Source organism: Chelmon rostratus, chromosome 11 (genome assembly GCF_017976325.1).
Source record: "Chelmon rostratus isolate fCheRos1 chromosome 11, fCheRos1.pri, whole genome shotgun sequence".
NCBI classification, from domain to species: domain Eukaryota; kingdom Metazoa; phylum Chordata; class Actinopteri; order Chaetodontiformes; family Chaetodontidae; genus Chelmon; species Chelmon rostratus.
In genome coordinates, this window is record NC_055668.1 from 6,259,702 (window position 1) to 6,274,923 (window position 15,222).

Consider the following 15,222-nt stretch of genomic DNA (forward strand, 5'->3'; position numbering starts at 1 on the left):
CCAACAAACTTCTGAATCATTTGTTAAAATTTAAGGAGAATAACTTGACATTTTCAAAACGTTATTTCACAGAAATGGGTAGAAAAGTCGAGAATGCAGAGCTTCCAGTCGTTCACTGTATCTGTGCTCGCCTTTCTTGGATCATGTGACTGACGGGACGTAACCTGACAGCACAGGTCTGCTTGGATTATCATCTGTGGTCCAGATGTGTGTGAACAATTCATCTGGAATTTTGCTGTGTGAATTTTATCGCACCTTGATTGTTTTTTGATTTACAAAGATAACTTTAGAGTTTTTGACACTTGAATTTTCTATGTGAACCAAAAAACAAACAAGTTAGAATGACCCGGGAATTTCAGAGAGATATCAATTCAAATTAAAACCACACAGACCCTGACTGATGGGTTTTCAAAGTCAAATATTTCAGTCAAGTCCTCACTGCCTTTCTTTGCTTCCACAAAATCTGAATATTTATAATTCCATGACAGCTGGGCAAACTGCATCTGCCCATGGAGCTGGTGTGATCTGATGGAAAGCTCAAGAGCAGCTAGCAGCTGGCCTTTGTGGGGAGAAAGCTTTGTCAAATACAGAAACTGTTCATTGTGGTGGATGCTTTTGCTGCTTCACCTGAACTGTGAATTTAAAGACGAAGTCGCCAAGGGCATAGTGCAAGTTAGTGCTGGTCAGCTCTTTCATAAGGTCTGGTGCATTAACAGGGGACAGAGATGACAGAGGGAGAGGATGCCATGCCAAAGACCACAAGGCTTCACAGCGTCATACAACTACGTTTAATAAGATTTGCTTATTAGTACAGAAAAAGGAGAAATTAAGGTGGGAACTACAAACTCTGAAGCAGTAGTAAGCATTAGCAGCATTGAGCTCCATGTTTTCAAATCACAGTTAATACTGCAAAAAGTTCAGACCAAGTCAACAATCTCAAAAAGCCTCGCCAAGATAGACCCAGTGTTCAAGTCAGGAAATAGAAAAAAAAAAAACCCTAGAAAATAAAAGCACAGACGCCTTACCGAAGAAAACGAAAACAAAAAAACAAACGTACAGTTCAGAAGTGGTGGGATGATTGTGGAAAAAAAGCACACTACCAATCTGTTTTTTTTTTTCATCTATTTTGAGATCACAACATGACGAGACCTACAGCGTTTACCTACCCAGAGAACGCCCATGAAGCAGAAGTGAATATACAGTTTACTACCCAAGTCTAGTTACATGAAATACATACGTATACCTATAGAGAGGAATATATAAAATGGTTGCCATCATCCAAATCATGATCTTTTTCATTTGCACATACACTTTGTGTTATAGTTCGGGTATAAATTGTTGAAAAAGAAAGAGAAAAAAGGCCAGGAGATACGAAATAAACACTTGGTGGTATGGTGGTGAATGATACTGAGCCCTGGGAGAGAGAGAGAAAGTGTGGGACTGTGTGCTGTTAGCATCAGCTGTATAAACTGCTTAAAAAAAAAAAAAAAAGGCCAGCCAGAAATAACATTCTCACGTGAACATTGGAGTCTCTTTTTGGATGAAGACAGCAGAGGACGGGGCGTCAAAAAACACTTCAAAACGCAGTTTCAGCCTCAATTCGACGAACTGCTGGACATTTTGGGAAATGAGCTTATTCACCGTCTTACTGGGCGTCAGATGAGAGCATCAATATCACTCACAAGCTGCAGTGGCATCAATCTTCTGAGTGTATTTCCCAGAATGTCAAACCAGTCTTTTAAGGCAGAAAACAAAGGATTTTGCAGAAATGAAACCCCTAGTACAGAAACAAACCAAAAGCTGGGGAAGCAAACACTTAAAGCCATCATCTCCTGCGAATAATCCAGATTCTACAGTGACACACCTCTACATTTACATTCACGCTTAAATACAATCACACTGGAGCACTCTGCAGGGGCCAAACCTACGACGAAGAGGAGGGGCGTGACACGGCTGTTTGTTTAGGAGGAGCTGTTGGATGTTTCGTATGTGAGGACATGTTGCTCTCCACTGCACAAAGTGAGGAGGGGTTACTGGAGAGTTAGTGGTAACAGCAGTACTGGCGTAGCAGAAGCAGTGGAAATGGTCAGCACTGTCCATCTTCCACAATTACATCACAACATACTGCATGTATGCTCCATTCTGCCATTTTTATTTTATTGCCCATTCATTTGTTTACATTGCGAATCACTTAAACATCACCAACCACCAATCTGTTGTTTGCGAGTAGTTATTTTTTCTCCGTAGATCATTTTCACACTAATGTAAGCAACATCAGCGAGTTAACACATAAAGCTTAGCAATTCAAGAATCGAGACACTTTAGTAACAATATTACAAAGGTTTTTTTTTTCTTCTCTCTCAGCGTCAAAAAGAAAATGAAAAAAGTGAACAAACGAAAAAAAATAAACTTTTAAAGAATTAGCATCATAAAATTAATTTATTCCAAGTAAAAATACAAAATAATATTAATGACATTGACCAGATATGAAAGTCTCCCCCAGAAATAACTATTAATGGTTGAGAAATAAGTCTGTAAAGAAAAATACGAAATAAAAATGAAAATATGTAAATATGTTTAAATTCTTTTCTTTTTTAGCAAAACTTTCTAAAAATAATGAAAATTTCTCAGTACAAAGGCTACATTACTACTGGAAGGTACTAGCAGGTAGAGTAGGTAAATACACAGTAGAAAATGATTTTAGTGAATCACAATGCTTGCAATGAAAATAATTCTGCAATAAAGATTTATGCCTCTTTTTCTTGTTTTCTTCTTTTCTACAAACAGTACAAACAGTATTGCACATTACAACAAAGAATCAAGGTTCTTAGCCTTAAAAAATGGGACTAATTCAAGTCTTGCGTGAATATAGAAGGCCACCAGTCAATTGATGCACCTTGGGGGCTCTCGATCAAGTTACAGGTGAAAACACTTGTGTCTGTTTTGTGTTAAAAATAACATTCTCGTCTCTCGACCTCCGGCTGTTCAGTGACTCTCGCGGGCCGCCTCTCATCTTCCTGCCGACGACGTCAGGCTAACAAATCAGGGTCACCTTTTTTTTTTTTTTTTTTTACAAAACAAAAGGGAGCACATGCTTTTAGGAAACATAAAAAACTTCTCTTAAAAAAATAATGAACAGAAGATCTCTTTCACAACTCTGGTCAGCATAGTAAATGATTGATTATAAATATACAAAAACGTGGGAAATATGTTCAGTTTTCTCTCTGAGCACCTGATAGTTGATTTTTTTTTTTCCTAACTTCTCTGGTGTTTTCGACCAATTTGACCAGTGGGACACTCACCCTCGCTTCCACTGCAATAAAGTAGACTGTACTCTCTCTAACTACGTCATTATATTAGTTATAAAGCTCTAGCTCCTTCAGTTGTTGTCTTTTTCAAAAAAATAAATTCTTAAAATAAAAGCAAATAAGCATGATAAAAATAAAAAAATCAACCATCTGTTAATTCATTTCTCTTGAAGAATTAAATTAATATATATTTTTTTCATCTGAATAAACTTACTTAGAAAATATCAGTTTCTCTCCTAATATATTTCAAAATTGAGGTATTGCAAAAGATCCTGTCAGTCAGAAAGCACGCTTTGTCATCTTTTTTTTGTCTTTTAACAAAAAGAACTGCTGACCGTCGAAAACTGTTCAGATACAAAGAGTAGTGCATAACAAATATCTATCATAGAGAAGGAACAAACATAGAAAACCTGTCTGGGTGGGGAAAGAAATGTCACAAAAACACCCAGAATTCACTTTCATAGGGATACTTATTATTACTCATGGTTAGCCTCTTATTTTTTAAGTCTTTTTTTTTTCTGTCAGTAAAAAAATCTTCTGCTTTGCTTCAATTTGTTTTTTTTTCTTGGACAACAAAAACATCTACCCTAAAGCAAAAAACAGTTTGCGACTAAAACGAGAAAGAGGAGAGGGTCTGCGGGGCGCCAGCACGGGACAATCACAACTCACGGACAGAGAAAGAAAAGGGGGACGACACACATTAACTCGCAATGATGTAGGATCCCGTTCGGATTGTCCACAAAACTGCTAAACCCAGTGTAACTAGCCCCCCCCCCACCCCCAAAACCGGAGCCGCCCTGTGTTCAGCAGCCGATATTTTCTATGCATTGCATTCATAACTACGGAACGCCGCCCCCTTCTCCCCACCCACCCAATCCTGTTTGCACTATAACCTTTTGATAACAACTAAAAGATATATATGTCCACCATTTTTTAGCAGGTCCGTTACTTCAAGCTTTGCAGGAAAAAAAAAAAACCATCTGGATAAATATGGTAACCCCAGCTTGCACATCTGCATCTTCTGGCAATGTTCCCACCCACCCCACCCCACCCCAGACATGTAGTGAGAGCATGTGCAGAGCTCAGTTTATCAACCTCAAGTCTCCAGTAGCTTCAATGTTTCATTTTACCCCCCCCCCCCCCCCCCCCCCCCCAAATCCTTCTCCCCATCTGCCCTCATCCTATCAACAGTGCCGCTGCAGGCCGTGTGAGCGGGTGGCCGTTCCCTCCGCCTGTCAGGTGGTCTGCTGAAAGTCCGACACGTGAGCTCTTTGGTTGCATTCTGGGACGTAAACGTGCGCCTTCGTCGACGGTGGGACAAATCAAAAAAGGAAACGCAAAAAAATAAAAGACCTCGGTTCTCTGTTTAAGCTCACGTCGCTGCGTCTTCTCTTCGGATCAGACTCCGCGTTTGTAGGCCTGCTCGTGTGCGTTAAGAAAAGATGGCCATCCGTGTGTGTATGTGTGTGTGTGTTCGTGTGTGTGTCGAGAGGCTTCCGTGTAGACTGGTGCAAGTGTGTGTACAAGAGAACATATATACGTGTGCATACACTAGTTATGAAGTTTCACAGGACTTCTATGTCGGACATTGACGACAGTTAAAGCGAATCACAGTTCTAGGCATACTCAGACCTAACTACATACGGTATAAAAAATTGCACAATTATATCAACAATCACTGCAAAAAAGTACTTCACCTATCATAGACACTTTTAAATGGTAGTCCTACATTTAATTTGATTTGTGATTATTAAGGTTGTTTTTTTTCCCCCTCATCTGGATGCGTTCACTGCCCGTTGGCGCAGGAACCGCCCGCTCTGGCCGCCCTGTGGCGCGGCCCGTCAGCCCGACCGGCGCCGTGGAGCCGCCGCCTCTCCTTGGACCAGCCTTCCCTGTTTCTGTCCAGTCTCGTGCGAGTTGAACGTACGTCTGTAGTGTGTTGTGCAAACATGGGCAGAATCGAATAGTAGACATGATACTGAAAAGTCTATTGCATGCAGCAACCTGATTTGAAATAAACATGCAGTAAGGGGCGACCCACCCTGACCCCCACAAAAGGTAGCCATCGTTGTCTAGGGGCGCCCCCCTCCCCCTACGATAGCTCGTCATTCCTCTAGATCTGTTAGTTATTATTTTACACCCTAGCCTCAATAAAATACTTATGGTATCTGTTTATACCATGGATTTAGCAGCAAAGCTATTGCAGCATTACATTTACATAACACTAAAAAATAATGTTATTATAAAAATAAAGACCTAGAAATCCAAAGCAAACTAATCCGATTGCGCATATGAGGTATTAATATTTTCAGAGTCAAAATTGAGAGTGAATATAGCCGGTGTTATTTTTACTCTGGGCGATATAGGCCCGCACTACTGGATAGTTGTTACATCTTGCTACATCTTATGCCACCTATTAGCTTTTCTGTATGCATTAATTTCATTTGCCTTTGGTAAATTTTTTTTTATCCTCGGGGCAATATAACTACAGCTTTTGAAAATAAGTGCATGCTCCTTTTACATAAAATTTAAATTATCTATATATGTATAGATAGGTACAAAACAAAAAATATATACTTTTTAAATATTTGTATGGTCCCACCTCTGTGTCAGTAAGGGGGGGTCCAACAGGACGTACCACACCACCCAGTCAACAGAACGGGGAACTGAAAGTAGCCAGGCGTCTAACATACCATCCTGTCTGTGTGTGCGTGTGTGTGTGTCTGTGTTTGGTGACATTTTGTGCCAAAGTGCAAATTCTAAGCTGATAGACTTTCGCATTTCATTTCCCCGCAATGCTTCATCAGAGGGGAACACCAGACAATGAGTTCAGAGCCATGTGGTATGAAGACAGTCCCACGGATTTGACGGTATCCTTTTTGCTTTTTTCATGAGGTGTTTGTGGGGAGCAGGGTGGAGTAGGTGGGGCGGTGGGAGGGGTTGCAGCGCTGTCCCGGCCTGTGGGGTGGGAGCTTTTTCAGGGGTCGGGTGTGGGTTCCCCCGGGGCAGGGCTGACTTGTGACCCCCCTCAGCTCCAGCGGAAGGACACGTGTCGAGGGCGGTCGCCCCCCTCCTTCACCAGTGGCTTGTGGAACTCTCGGCCGGCTCGCGAGTGGATGCTGGCCCAGCAGTACTCGCAGTAGTACTGCAGGCAGGTGACGTTGGCACAGAAGAAGGGGGCGAACTTCCCCCCGCAGCGCGCCCCCTGGCACTCGTCGCACATCTGGTCGTCCAAGACGTACGGCTTCACCTCCACCTGGCAGGACGGAGAACGAGAGGTGGCGTTTAGATTATTCTCACCCACGGCTGCAGCACGGTTAGTCATCCCGTCTGACAAACGTGGATGCTGCCCTGAATGGCACCTAGCTGGTTAGCAGCTCTCCCAGCTGGAGGTTGGGTGAAAGGTTGGCCTGTATGTTAGACGCAGTGTAGTTAAGGTGGAACTGTAGTTTGAGTGCTGCAGCCTCATATTTGCTCGTAAAACGATCTTATTATTAATGAAACAAGTGAAATGATTCCTGTAAGGCAGGTATTCCGTAACAAAGTGACATTTGAAAAAGGTGCATTTTCTAACTGGCATCTTCTTCTTGTTTGTGCTGGACTGCACAGTATGCAGCTAAAGTAACAGCCGTGTTGATCCTGGCGCGTTCACTCCTGCACGCCGTTCTCCACAAACCCCCCATGCAAGGCGATCTCTGTGCAATTTAAAATAAAATAAAACCGGGCTAGAATGAGGCAGGCATCCTCCCGTACACCAGTGAAACGAGTTTGACCACGAAGCCCGGAGACAAGAAATGAGCGCTCCGTCGCCATGGAGACGCCTCTGTGCACGAGCAGGCAGGGGTGGATGCTGACCTTGTTATGGCGTGGCCACAAAATGAAAGGTTATCAAATCCTCCAACTGCAGGAGACCGTCCCTCTTAGTTAAACTCTGCAACAACTGCAGCGCAATATCCACAAGACAAACGAGGAGACGGCCGGGCCGAAACGGCGACGCTGCCATGACATCAGACACCAATATGAACTGAGCTAGCACGAAGCTGACCGGGGGGGTAAAGAGCTTCTTTGTCCTATCATTAGGAGCCATTTACAGTTAATGGAACTGTGGACGCTGAAGGCCAGAAAAGAGAAATTTGGTAAAAGAGAGGCACCTTTGTTCCACACCACAGCTATAAACTCAAGTGGTTCTCAAGGATGCGCCCCACTTCCTGCGACGGATGCAGATTATTTACCTTCTCCTTCCTGTCAGCAGGAATCATTTTTGTTGCAGAAAACTATGATGCGATTCTCCTTGCCTGCTTTCCTGAATGCTGTTTTCTTGAATTTGCTTTGAACATTACTTGTTTCCCACCCAGTTCCAGTCATAACAATGACACCCTAACCCCCCGCTGAAGATCGATGGTCATAAGCGAGGTGGGGTGGAGCGCCCCGCCCTGCAGAGGTTCTGCTTCCTGGCTGACAACCAGTCTCCCTTGGTCACGGTCTGTCCTGCTGCATTTGGCCGACACGCCTAAAATAACCAGGCTGCAGCAGAGCCCCAGTGGATATACATGTATAGGGAACTACTATAATTAAACCAACCCTGTGTGTCTGCAACTTGAAACATCTGTCGGGACTCCCGCAGCCAAGGGCCGTAGTGATTGCACAGCCGGGCCTGGCCTTCCGTTATTGCAGGCTGTGCTGTGCAGTTGGCTGCAAACCCGGCTATAATGAAAGCTCTGATACATGGGAGAGGGCTCGAGCAGAGTTCAGCTCTGCAGCATGCCTTAGGAATGACTGAGAAAACCTCAGCTGCGGTGCGGAGCGGAGATGTTGTGAATGGAGTGCACGGAATCGCTCACCCTTTTGTCGATGTCATTGTGCTGCAGCTGAACGAAGCGAGCGCTGATGGCGGCGATGTAGCTCTGCTGATTGGAGAAGGCCACGCGGCCGGCCCCCTTCGGGTATTTGAGCTCGGGGTCAGTGTCGATGCCGGCGTAGCAAACACCTCCATACAGCCGGTCCATGATCATAGCCAGCTCCACTGGAGGGAAGTCAAGAAAAGACGAGGGAGAGAGTGATTAGCGCTACGGCCAGGCCTCTTCAGAGGTCTGGTGCAAGTTTGGCATTTGTCTCGTCCTCGAAATGAAAATGCTCAACCTTTCTTAAAAAACTAAGCAAAAGGTTTAACTTGGACTTTTGTGATTGACGCTTTTATTACCCCTTGTAAAAATCTACCCTACTCCACTATTCATCAGAGCAGCAGTCTCAAACTGCTGGTATAATTAGTCGGGGTCACATTGCAGACAAGGCAGCGATGTTTATCCCAAGAACAGAAGGACTGAGCCTTCCATTACACCATGAATTCTTAACATGACGACCACTTGGCCCGCTTCCTGGAAACCCAAGTAGAGGATTGCTTTCTCAGAGGGAGAACTTTCATTATAGCCTCCAGGCAACGAGCTCCATGCCAGCCAATGTTATGAAGCCAATTTACAGGCTTCTGTGGGATTGCAAAAAAGATATTCCATTCATATTAGTTACTTACCTGCACGCAGGGGCCGCGGCACCCCCCCTACGAAGATGGTCTTGCGGGGGTCCAGAGGCTGGGAGCCGTCCATGACAAAATCACTGTCGCTCAGGTTCCAGGGACGGATCTGGACCTGCGTAACAAAGAAGGAAAAAATGTGTGGTATGCTTCCTGTGAATTTATTAGCCATGCTAGCAGCTGGGCTCCATGGAGGACAATGACATTCACGGTCCCCAGAGGACAAATGCTAATAACTCTGGTGATCACCGACCTTTTATCACAGGCCAAAATTTCAATTTGTCCGTTACTCTGGTTTGACTCTGACCTGACAAACCAATGACATTACTGTACTTTTTGTTTGGTGCTGATTATTAGCATGCTAACACGCTAAACAAACAAAAATAATAGCATTATTATTGCAAGCATGTTAGCAATAAATGACCCAACATTTAACCCACAGCACCGCTGTGCTAACATACAGCCTCACAGAGCTGCTAGAAGGGCTGCAGACTCTTACTTTTGTTTTCTTATATGCATCAACTCTGTTCCTGTTTTTTCATGTACAATTTACCGGATTCTGATTATTTGAAGCAGCTTTGGACAGATGGGGGAAGAAGGCGGACAGGCAAAGACATAAATCTGCTTAAAAGCTATTACGCTGAATGTCTGCCACTTACCGGTTTGTCTTTGATGGTGGGACTGGATACACACAGGTAGAGTTTGCCATCCTCCTCGATGCAGGCGTCGATCAGGGCCTGAACAGAAGTCTCTTCCTGGAAGAGCAGGAAGGCGTAGCCTGGAGAGAAGAGCAAACGGGGACTTTAGGGGAAAAAAAGCAGATATTATCTGACAAAAACTACATCTGTTGCATGCAACAGTCATACCCTTGTGACCATGATGCTGTACTCTGTCCTCTGGGCAACAGTTCGTACACATCTGAGTATTTTCTACAATGTCGACATTGTCACAATGCTATGACTAAGGCCCATTTTTCCATGTAGTTATTCATAGTTTCAGACTACTGCGTCTCCACACAGGCGCATGACCTTGCGGCCTGTTCTTCTGTCCTCTTTTGCCTCGCCTGCCTCCATAAGAAGCTCTACCCCCGGCACCTTGCTGTGTGCGCCGCTTCACATTAAATGGCTAAGAGTGCTCCACTCCTAAAGGAACCATACAAAATTGATCAGCCTAACCCACTGCAGATCTTCCCTGAGAATTGGTCCAGGTAGAGAGAGTTTGGCGATGTCTGTGCGAGGCGGAAAGAAAAGAGCAGTTCAGACAGTCACTCTGTACTATTGAATTATTTAGCACAGCGAGCGGAGACCTCATCCAAGGTCAGAGCTATTAAGTCGTTTTGGGAGGGACAGAAAGCCGACTCAATAAGGTGCACCCATCACACGGTGCTATGGGCGTCTGCGAGCAATCGGGATCTGATTTATACTGAGAAAGAACAAAGAAGCAAGCTGAGAGCCCAGAGCCGCTTTCCTACAGTCAAATATACTTGGCATGAGCGAATGTATTTGCAGTTCCGTCAAAAAGCAGCAGATGTTGGAGCACACAGTCATCTCCGAACGGGTTGTAAATTATTACCGTCCTGCTCTGATTATGTGAGCAGACGTCCGGCACCACCTGTGCCACCCATGAGTCAGGGGAATATGAGCTGCTGTCTCGGTGGAGCAACTGGGATGGGTGGATATGAACAAGTGCACACGATCACACATACACACCCAGAGACTAGTTTCTACTGGAGTACACTCCGTCCCTTGAGACTACTACAGAAACCATGCGTTCCGGTGTCTCTCAAGAAGTCTGCTTTTATAAACGGCCTTTCAGTATCACCCTTACACACACACACACACACACACACACATAAATTCAGACACATGCACTAATGCAGACGAGCGCATGAGTGAAAATGGCGAGAAAGAGGAATGTGCAACTGTCATGTTTCACTTTTAACATTCCTGAGCGGAGCTGCTGCAGATGAGGGGAAAGGAGGAATAAAGCCTGACTCGGCAGACCCAGTCAACTGTGGTATGTGGGTAGGTCCGAGCCAAAGTGTGTATCAGGACAGGGAGGGAGGAGGAAGGGCATGAGCGTGTGCTGTAGTTTGGGGCGGGGGGGATAAAAGCAAGACAAGAGAGAAGCAGTGAGCATCAAAGGTGGAATGGAAAAAAGCAGGTGCTTCGGCAGACGTGCGTGTCCTCACGAGGGCTGAAACTGCTGCTGCTCTTGACAGCGACCTTTGTGTGTGCGTGACGCGTGTCCTGGTGCATGTGACGTGTCCCCTGTCACTGGAACGTGACGGCGTCCTCCTTAGAGCGGTCATGGCAATTGTGACTTTGTGACATTTGTGTCTGTATCAGCAGAGGACATCACCATGTGCCGTTAGAAGCTTCAGTGTTACAATCATAAGTCATATTTGCGGTAAACCACCAAAAATAAAACTCAGCTGAATTGGAGCTAAAACTTTTTAACTTTTAAAGCCAAACTGTCAAACATCTGCAGGTTCCAGCCTCTCACTTCTGAGGATTTGTTGCTTTTCTTTGCCATATATGAGCGTAAACTGAGTATCTTTGGGCTTGGAACTGTTGCTTGTATAGAAAAAGTAATCTGAAGACGTCACTTTGGGCTCAGGGAAATCATGACAGGCAATTTCCTTATTTACCATTTACAGTTAATGGAATCGTGTTTGCAAAGAAAGGAGAAAATGGACATCGTTGTTCTGCACCCCGACGTTGCCACACATTCAGTGGTCTGCAATGGATATTGATTTTATAGTGTTAATGCTGCCAACACAAATCATTTTGTTGCCGAGCACCATTACCATGATGATGACTAAACACCCGCAATACATGGAAATTATAATAAGAAAAAAAAATACTTACAGCTTAAAACAAACTAACCAAAAAAACCCATCCCTCACTTAATAGGCTGCTACGTACTTCAATGGGGCTCCAAGGTAAATGGATGTGCCAACAGCAGGAACACTATGATACTAATGGGAGCAGTGACAGTAAGAAAAGACAGTGAATGTGGTGAAACAGGCCTGTGTGTCCTCTAGAGAACTGCAACACAATCATTAAGCGATGACAACACAGACACCATAATTATTATGATTATATTACGTGGCCCTTTTGGATCAGTACCAGACTCTGCTCCGTGGTACACATTAACATACGCAGTGTTGTGTGATTGTATGCATCTAGTATTATGCAAAGTATTCACACAGGCTCTTGTGAATTAACAGTTTTAGTGGGTGTTATTATGAGCTGTGTAGAGTCAAGTACCAGGCTAGCGACCTCAGTGGGGCTATATTGTTTTCTCTAACAACAAGCTGTACCATCGTGGGCAAAACTAAAATATTCACAAATGCAATCACTTGCTTTAAGTGGCCAGCTAATTGCGGTCTTTTTATAATTTGTCGACACAGGGCAAACTTCTCTCCGCAAAAAAAAAAAAATCTGACTTGACATTTTGTGCATCGTCATCGCTCTCCACGTGCCTCGTCATCACCCGACATAAGACCCCTGTCTCTGTGTTGCTGGGTTACATAAAGAGGGTTTGTCATTGGGAGAAATCATGTGGTTTAGCACTGACATCCCCCTTGGAGAAAAAAACAACTGCAGTCTTGCACAAAAAAAAAAGAAAAGAAAAAAAAAACAGCATGAAAAGGCAGAGCTAGCCAGCAGCTCATACAGTCTGAAGGAGGGAACAACATGTTCCATGACCCAGGGCAGGAGAGAGAGAGGCAGAGAGAGAGGAAAGAAGGAGGGGGAGAGCCGTGAGGCAGATGGAAAGAGAGGGGGAAAGTGAGAAAAGGTAGGGAGAGAGGTAGAGAAGCAGCATGAGTGACTGCCATACAAACAGAGAGTCAGGAAAGGGATGGGAGGGCACGGGGAGCAGGAGGAACACGGGGCTTAGAAAGCTGCTGCTGACTTTCAAAGTGCCTGTTAGAAAGTTACAAAACTGATGCAAGAGCCCTGGAAAGCGAGACAGACAACTTCTTCCATGTGCTACACTCAATTTCACACTGAAAGCACTGTAAAAGCCCTGCGCTGCTTCCTATTACCTGTCAGGGCAAAACGAAATTCACAGGTGACGACTCCTAACTTCCAGGCAAACTTCAGGTCTTTCATAGAAGTCAGCGTTATTAGTGGAACAAAACTACGTTTTCAACAAGAAGGAAAGAAAAACACAAACTTTTACAGTGTTAAGTAGGCCTCTCTGCTGGCATCTGTCTATTATTATCCTGCACACTTTTAACAGCCCCGAAACATGCAATCAGGCCACATCACAGTTCATTTTGGACAAAATAATTGGACGACTTGATTCGGTCAGAGTGCGCAAAGCTAAATGAATACGGCACGGCTTATCACCAAACTGTGCAACACTTAAGGCCTCCCAATAAAGCAGCCTGTACCAGGTTCCATAGGGCTCTATGCCACTTTAATGCTCTGATATTTAATCTGAATGGTGCTGAGGATCTGTCTTTTTCCATCAGCCTTGCGCAGTGCAGAGGCTTACACCACGGGAGGAGAGCGCAGATCTGCAGTGGCTCGTGCCTGAGATTTATAGGGCTTTGCTGCTGAGCTCCCAGCACTGTCCGGGGAGGAACGGGAACATGTCCACCCGCAGCATTTTCCAGCCTAAAGAGCGCTGTTTACAGACAAACAACAGGCAGACTGCCTTGTGGGTTGCACAGACAAACCAATGACGTCGTGCCGGACGGTCTTTGCTGTAACAAGAAGTTCAACCTCAATAGCAACCTGATGACAATCTGTAACCACTTAACCAGCAATCTGCTACCGAAGAAGAGCATTAGGCTAGGCTTTACTGGGGTACATGGGGCACAGGTATGAATGGAATAGTTGCACATTTTGGAAATATCCATGCTCGCTTCCTTGCCAAGAGTTAGATGAGAGGATTGATACCACTCCCGTGTGTATGTTCAATATGAAGCTAACACCGGGAGTCTGTAAGCTTAGCTTAGCATTAAGACTGTAAACAGGGGGGAAGCAGCTAGCCTGGCTCTACTTGAAGGTAGCAAAATCTGGCTACAGGTACCAGTAAAGCTAAATTTTATTAGCTAATTTATTAACAAATAAAAACAATGAGCTAAGATAGCTAGATAGCTGTTTCCCTGTTTCCAGTCTTTGTGCAAAGCTAAGCTAACTTGCTGCTGACAGCAGCTTCGTATTTACCAACATGAGTTGAGTAGAATTGATTGCTCGTCTAAATCTTGACAAGAATGTGAATAACCGTCATTTCCAAAATGTCAAATAATTCCTTTAAGCACTTGAGCCAGGAAATCAAATAGAATGTGTCAGAGCTCAAAGCAAAGCAGTGTGCTACATGCTAATGCTAATATCTCAATCACCTTTTAACCCACATTAATGGTCTAAAAATACATTGCTGAGTGAAATATTGCATTGCTACCCGGCGCTAGCTTATACTTTGCATTATCCACATACCGCAATGAAACTGACACTGTGGGATCAGTCACTAAGTAGTACACAAACATCTTTCCACTGCTATATCAAAGTCCCACCTTGCTATCCTATTCTCTCCATTACCTCATCAACCCAAAGTTGTGTTGACTTTGCTGAAATCCAATCCATGATGACTAGATAAACAGAGTGAGCACAGTCACAATGCGCATCTCTTCGGCTTTAATAGTGACATTTAAATCCAGGCTTGTTGTTTCATACCCCGCAACAGACATGAGTCAACAGATATATTTCACATGGGCGAGGGGCCCTGACGTGTTCGGTCCCAGTGACCGGCAGGACCGAGGATCAGCCACGTGCCGTCAGAGAAACGTGGGAGCAAGCAAGAGAGCAAACCTGCAAACAAAAAGTCTGCAGGCAGTTTCCTGTGAACCAACATATAGATGAAGCCAGTATGATATCTACCCCAAGAGAGAGAGAGAGAGAGAGGGAGGGAGAGAGAGAGAGAGAAATCTGCAGAGGGCTGCGACCGACTGCTGAGAGCAGCTTCTACGAGGAGGGGGGAAGAAGGAGAAGAAAGAGAAGAAGGAGGAGGAGGAGAAGGCTTGGCAGCGTGGATGGAGGGAGACACAAACATCTGCTCTCCTAAAAACAAACACGGGCCCTGAAGCTTTGGAGCAGTTGGAGAGCAGTCAGTGATGGAGTAGTGGAGGGCTGAAATCAAGCGTCGCTAACTATCTCAATTTGAAGAAGTCACTCACTGGATATAATCCCCGCACGAGGGCAAAAAGAGAAATCAAAGCCTGAGTAATGCAGGACGATGTACTGCTGCCACCGCAGCATTCGCAGCACCTGCTGCCATTATTTGAGCCGTGCTGCATTCATGTTGTTTGAGTAAAGAGAAAATACAGATTTCTGTTTTTGGACATCCAGTTTGCCTCACGACAGCAGAAGC

At 44.6% G+C, this 15,222-nt stretch overlaps 1 protein-coding gene across 4 annotated transcripts in view; it reads right to left on the reverse strand.

Moving 5' to 3' along the window:
- Positions 1-4,476: 4,476 nt before the first annotated feature.
- Positions 4,477-15,222, reverse strand: part of cpeb3 (cytoplasmic polyadenylation element binding protein 3) — a 37,317-nt gene continuing 26,571 nt past the window's right edge. For all 4 annotated transcript variants that reach the window (XM_041947065.1, XM_041947068.1, XM_041947067.1 and 1 more), the window contains 4 exons: positions 9,495-9,613; positions 8,836-8,950; positions 8,150-8,331; positions 4,477-6,564 (listed from right to left, as the gene is read on the reverse strand). In XM_041947065.1, coding sequence (XP_041802999.1) covers positions 6,337-6,564; positions 8,150-8,331; positions 8,836-8,950; positions 9,495-9,613 — 644 coding nt within the window. In that variant the 3' untranslated portion in view covers positions 4,477-6,336. The remainder of the gene's footprint in view (positions 6,565-8,149; positions 8,332-8,835; positions 8,951-9,494; positions 9,614-15,222) is intronic.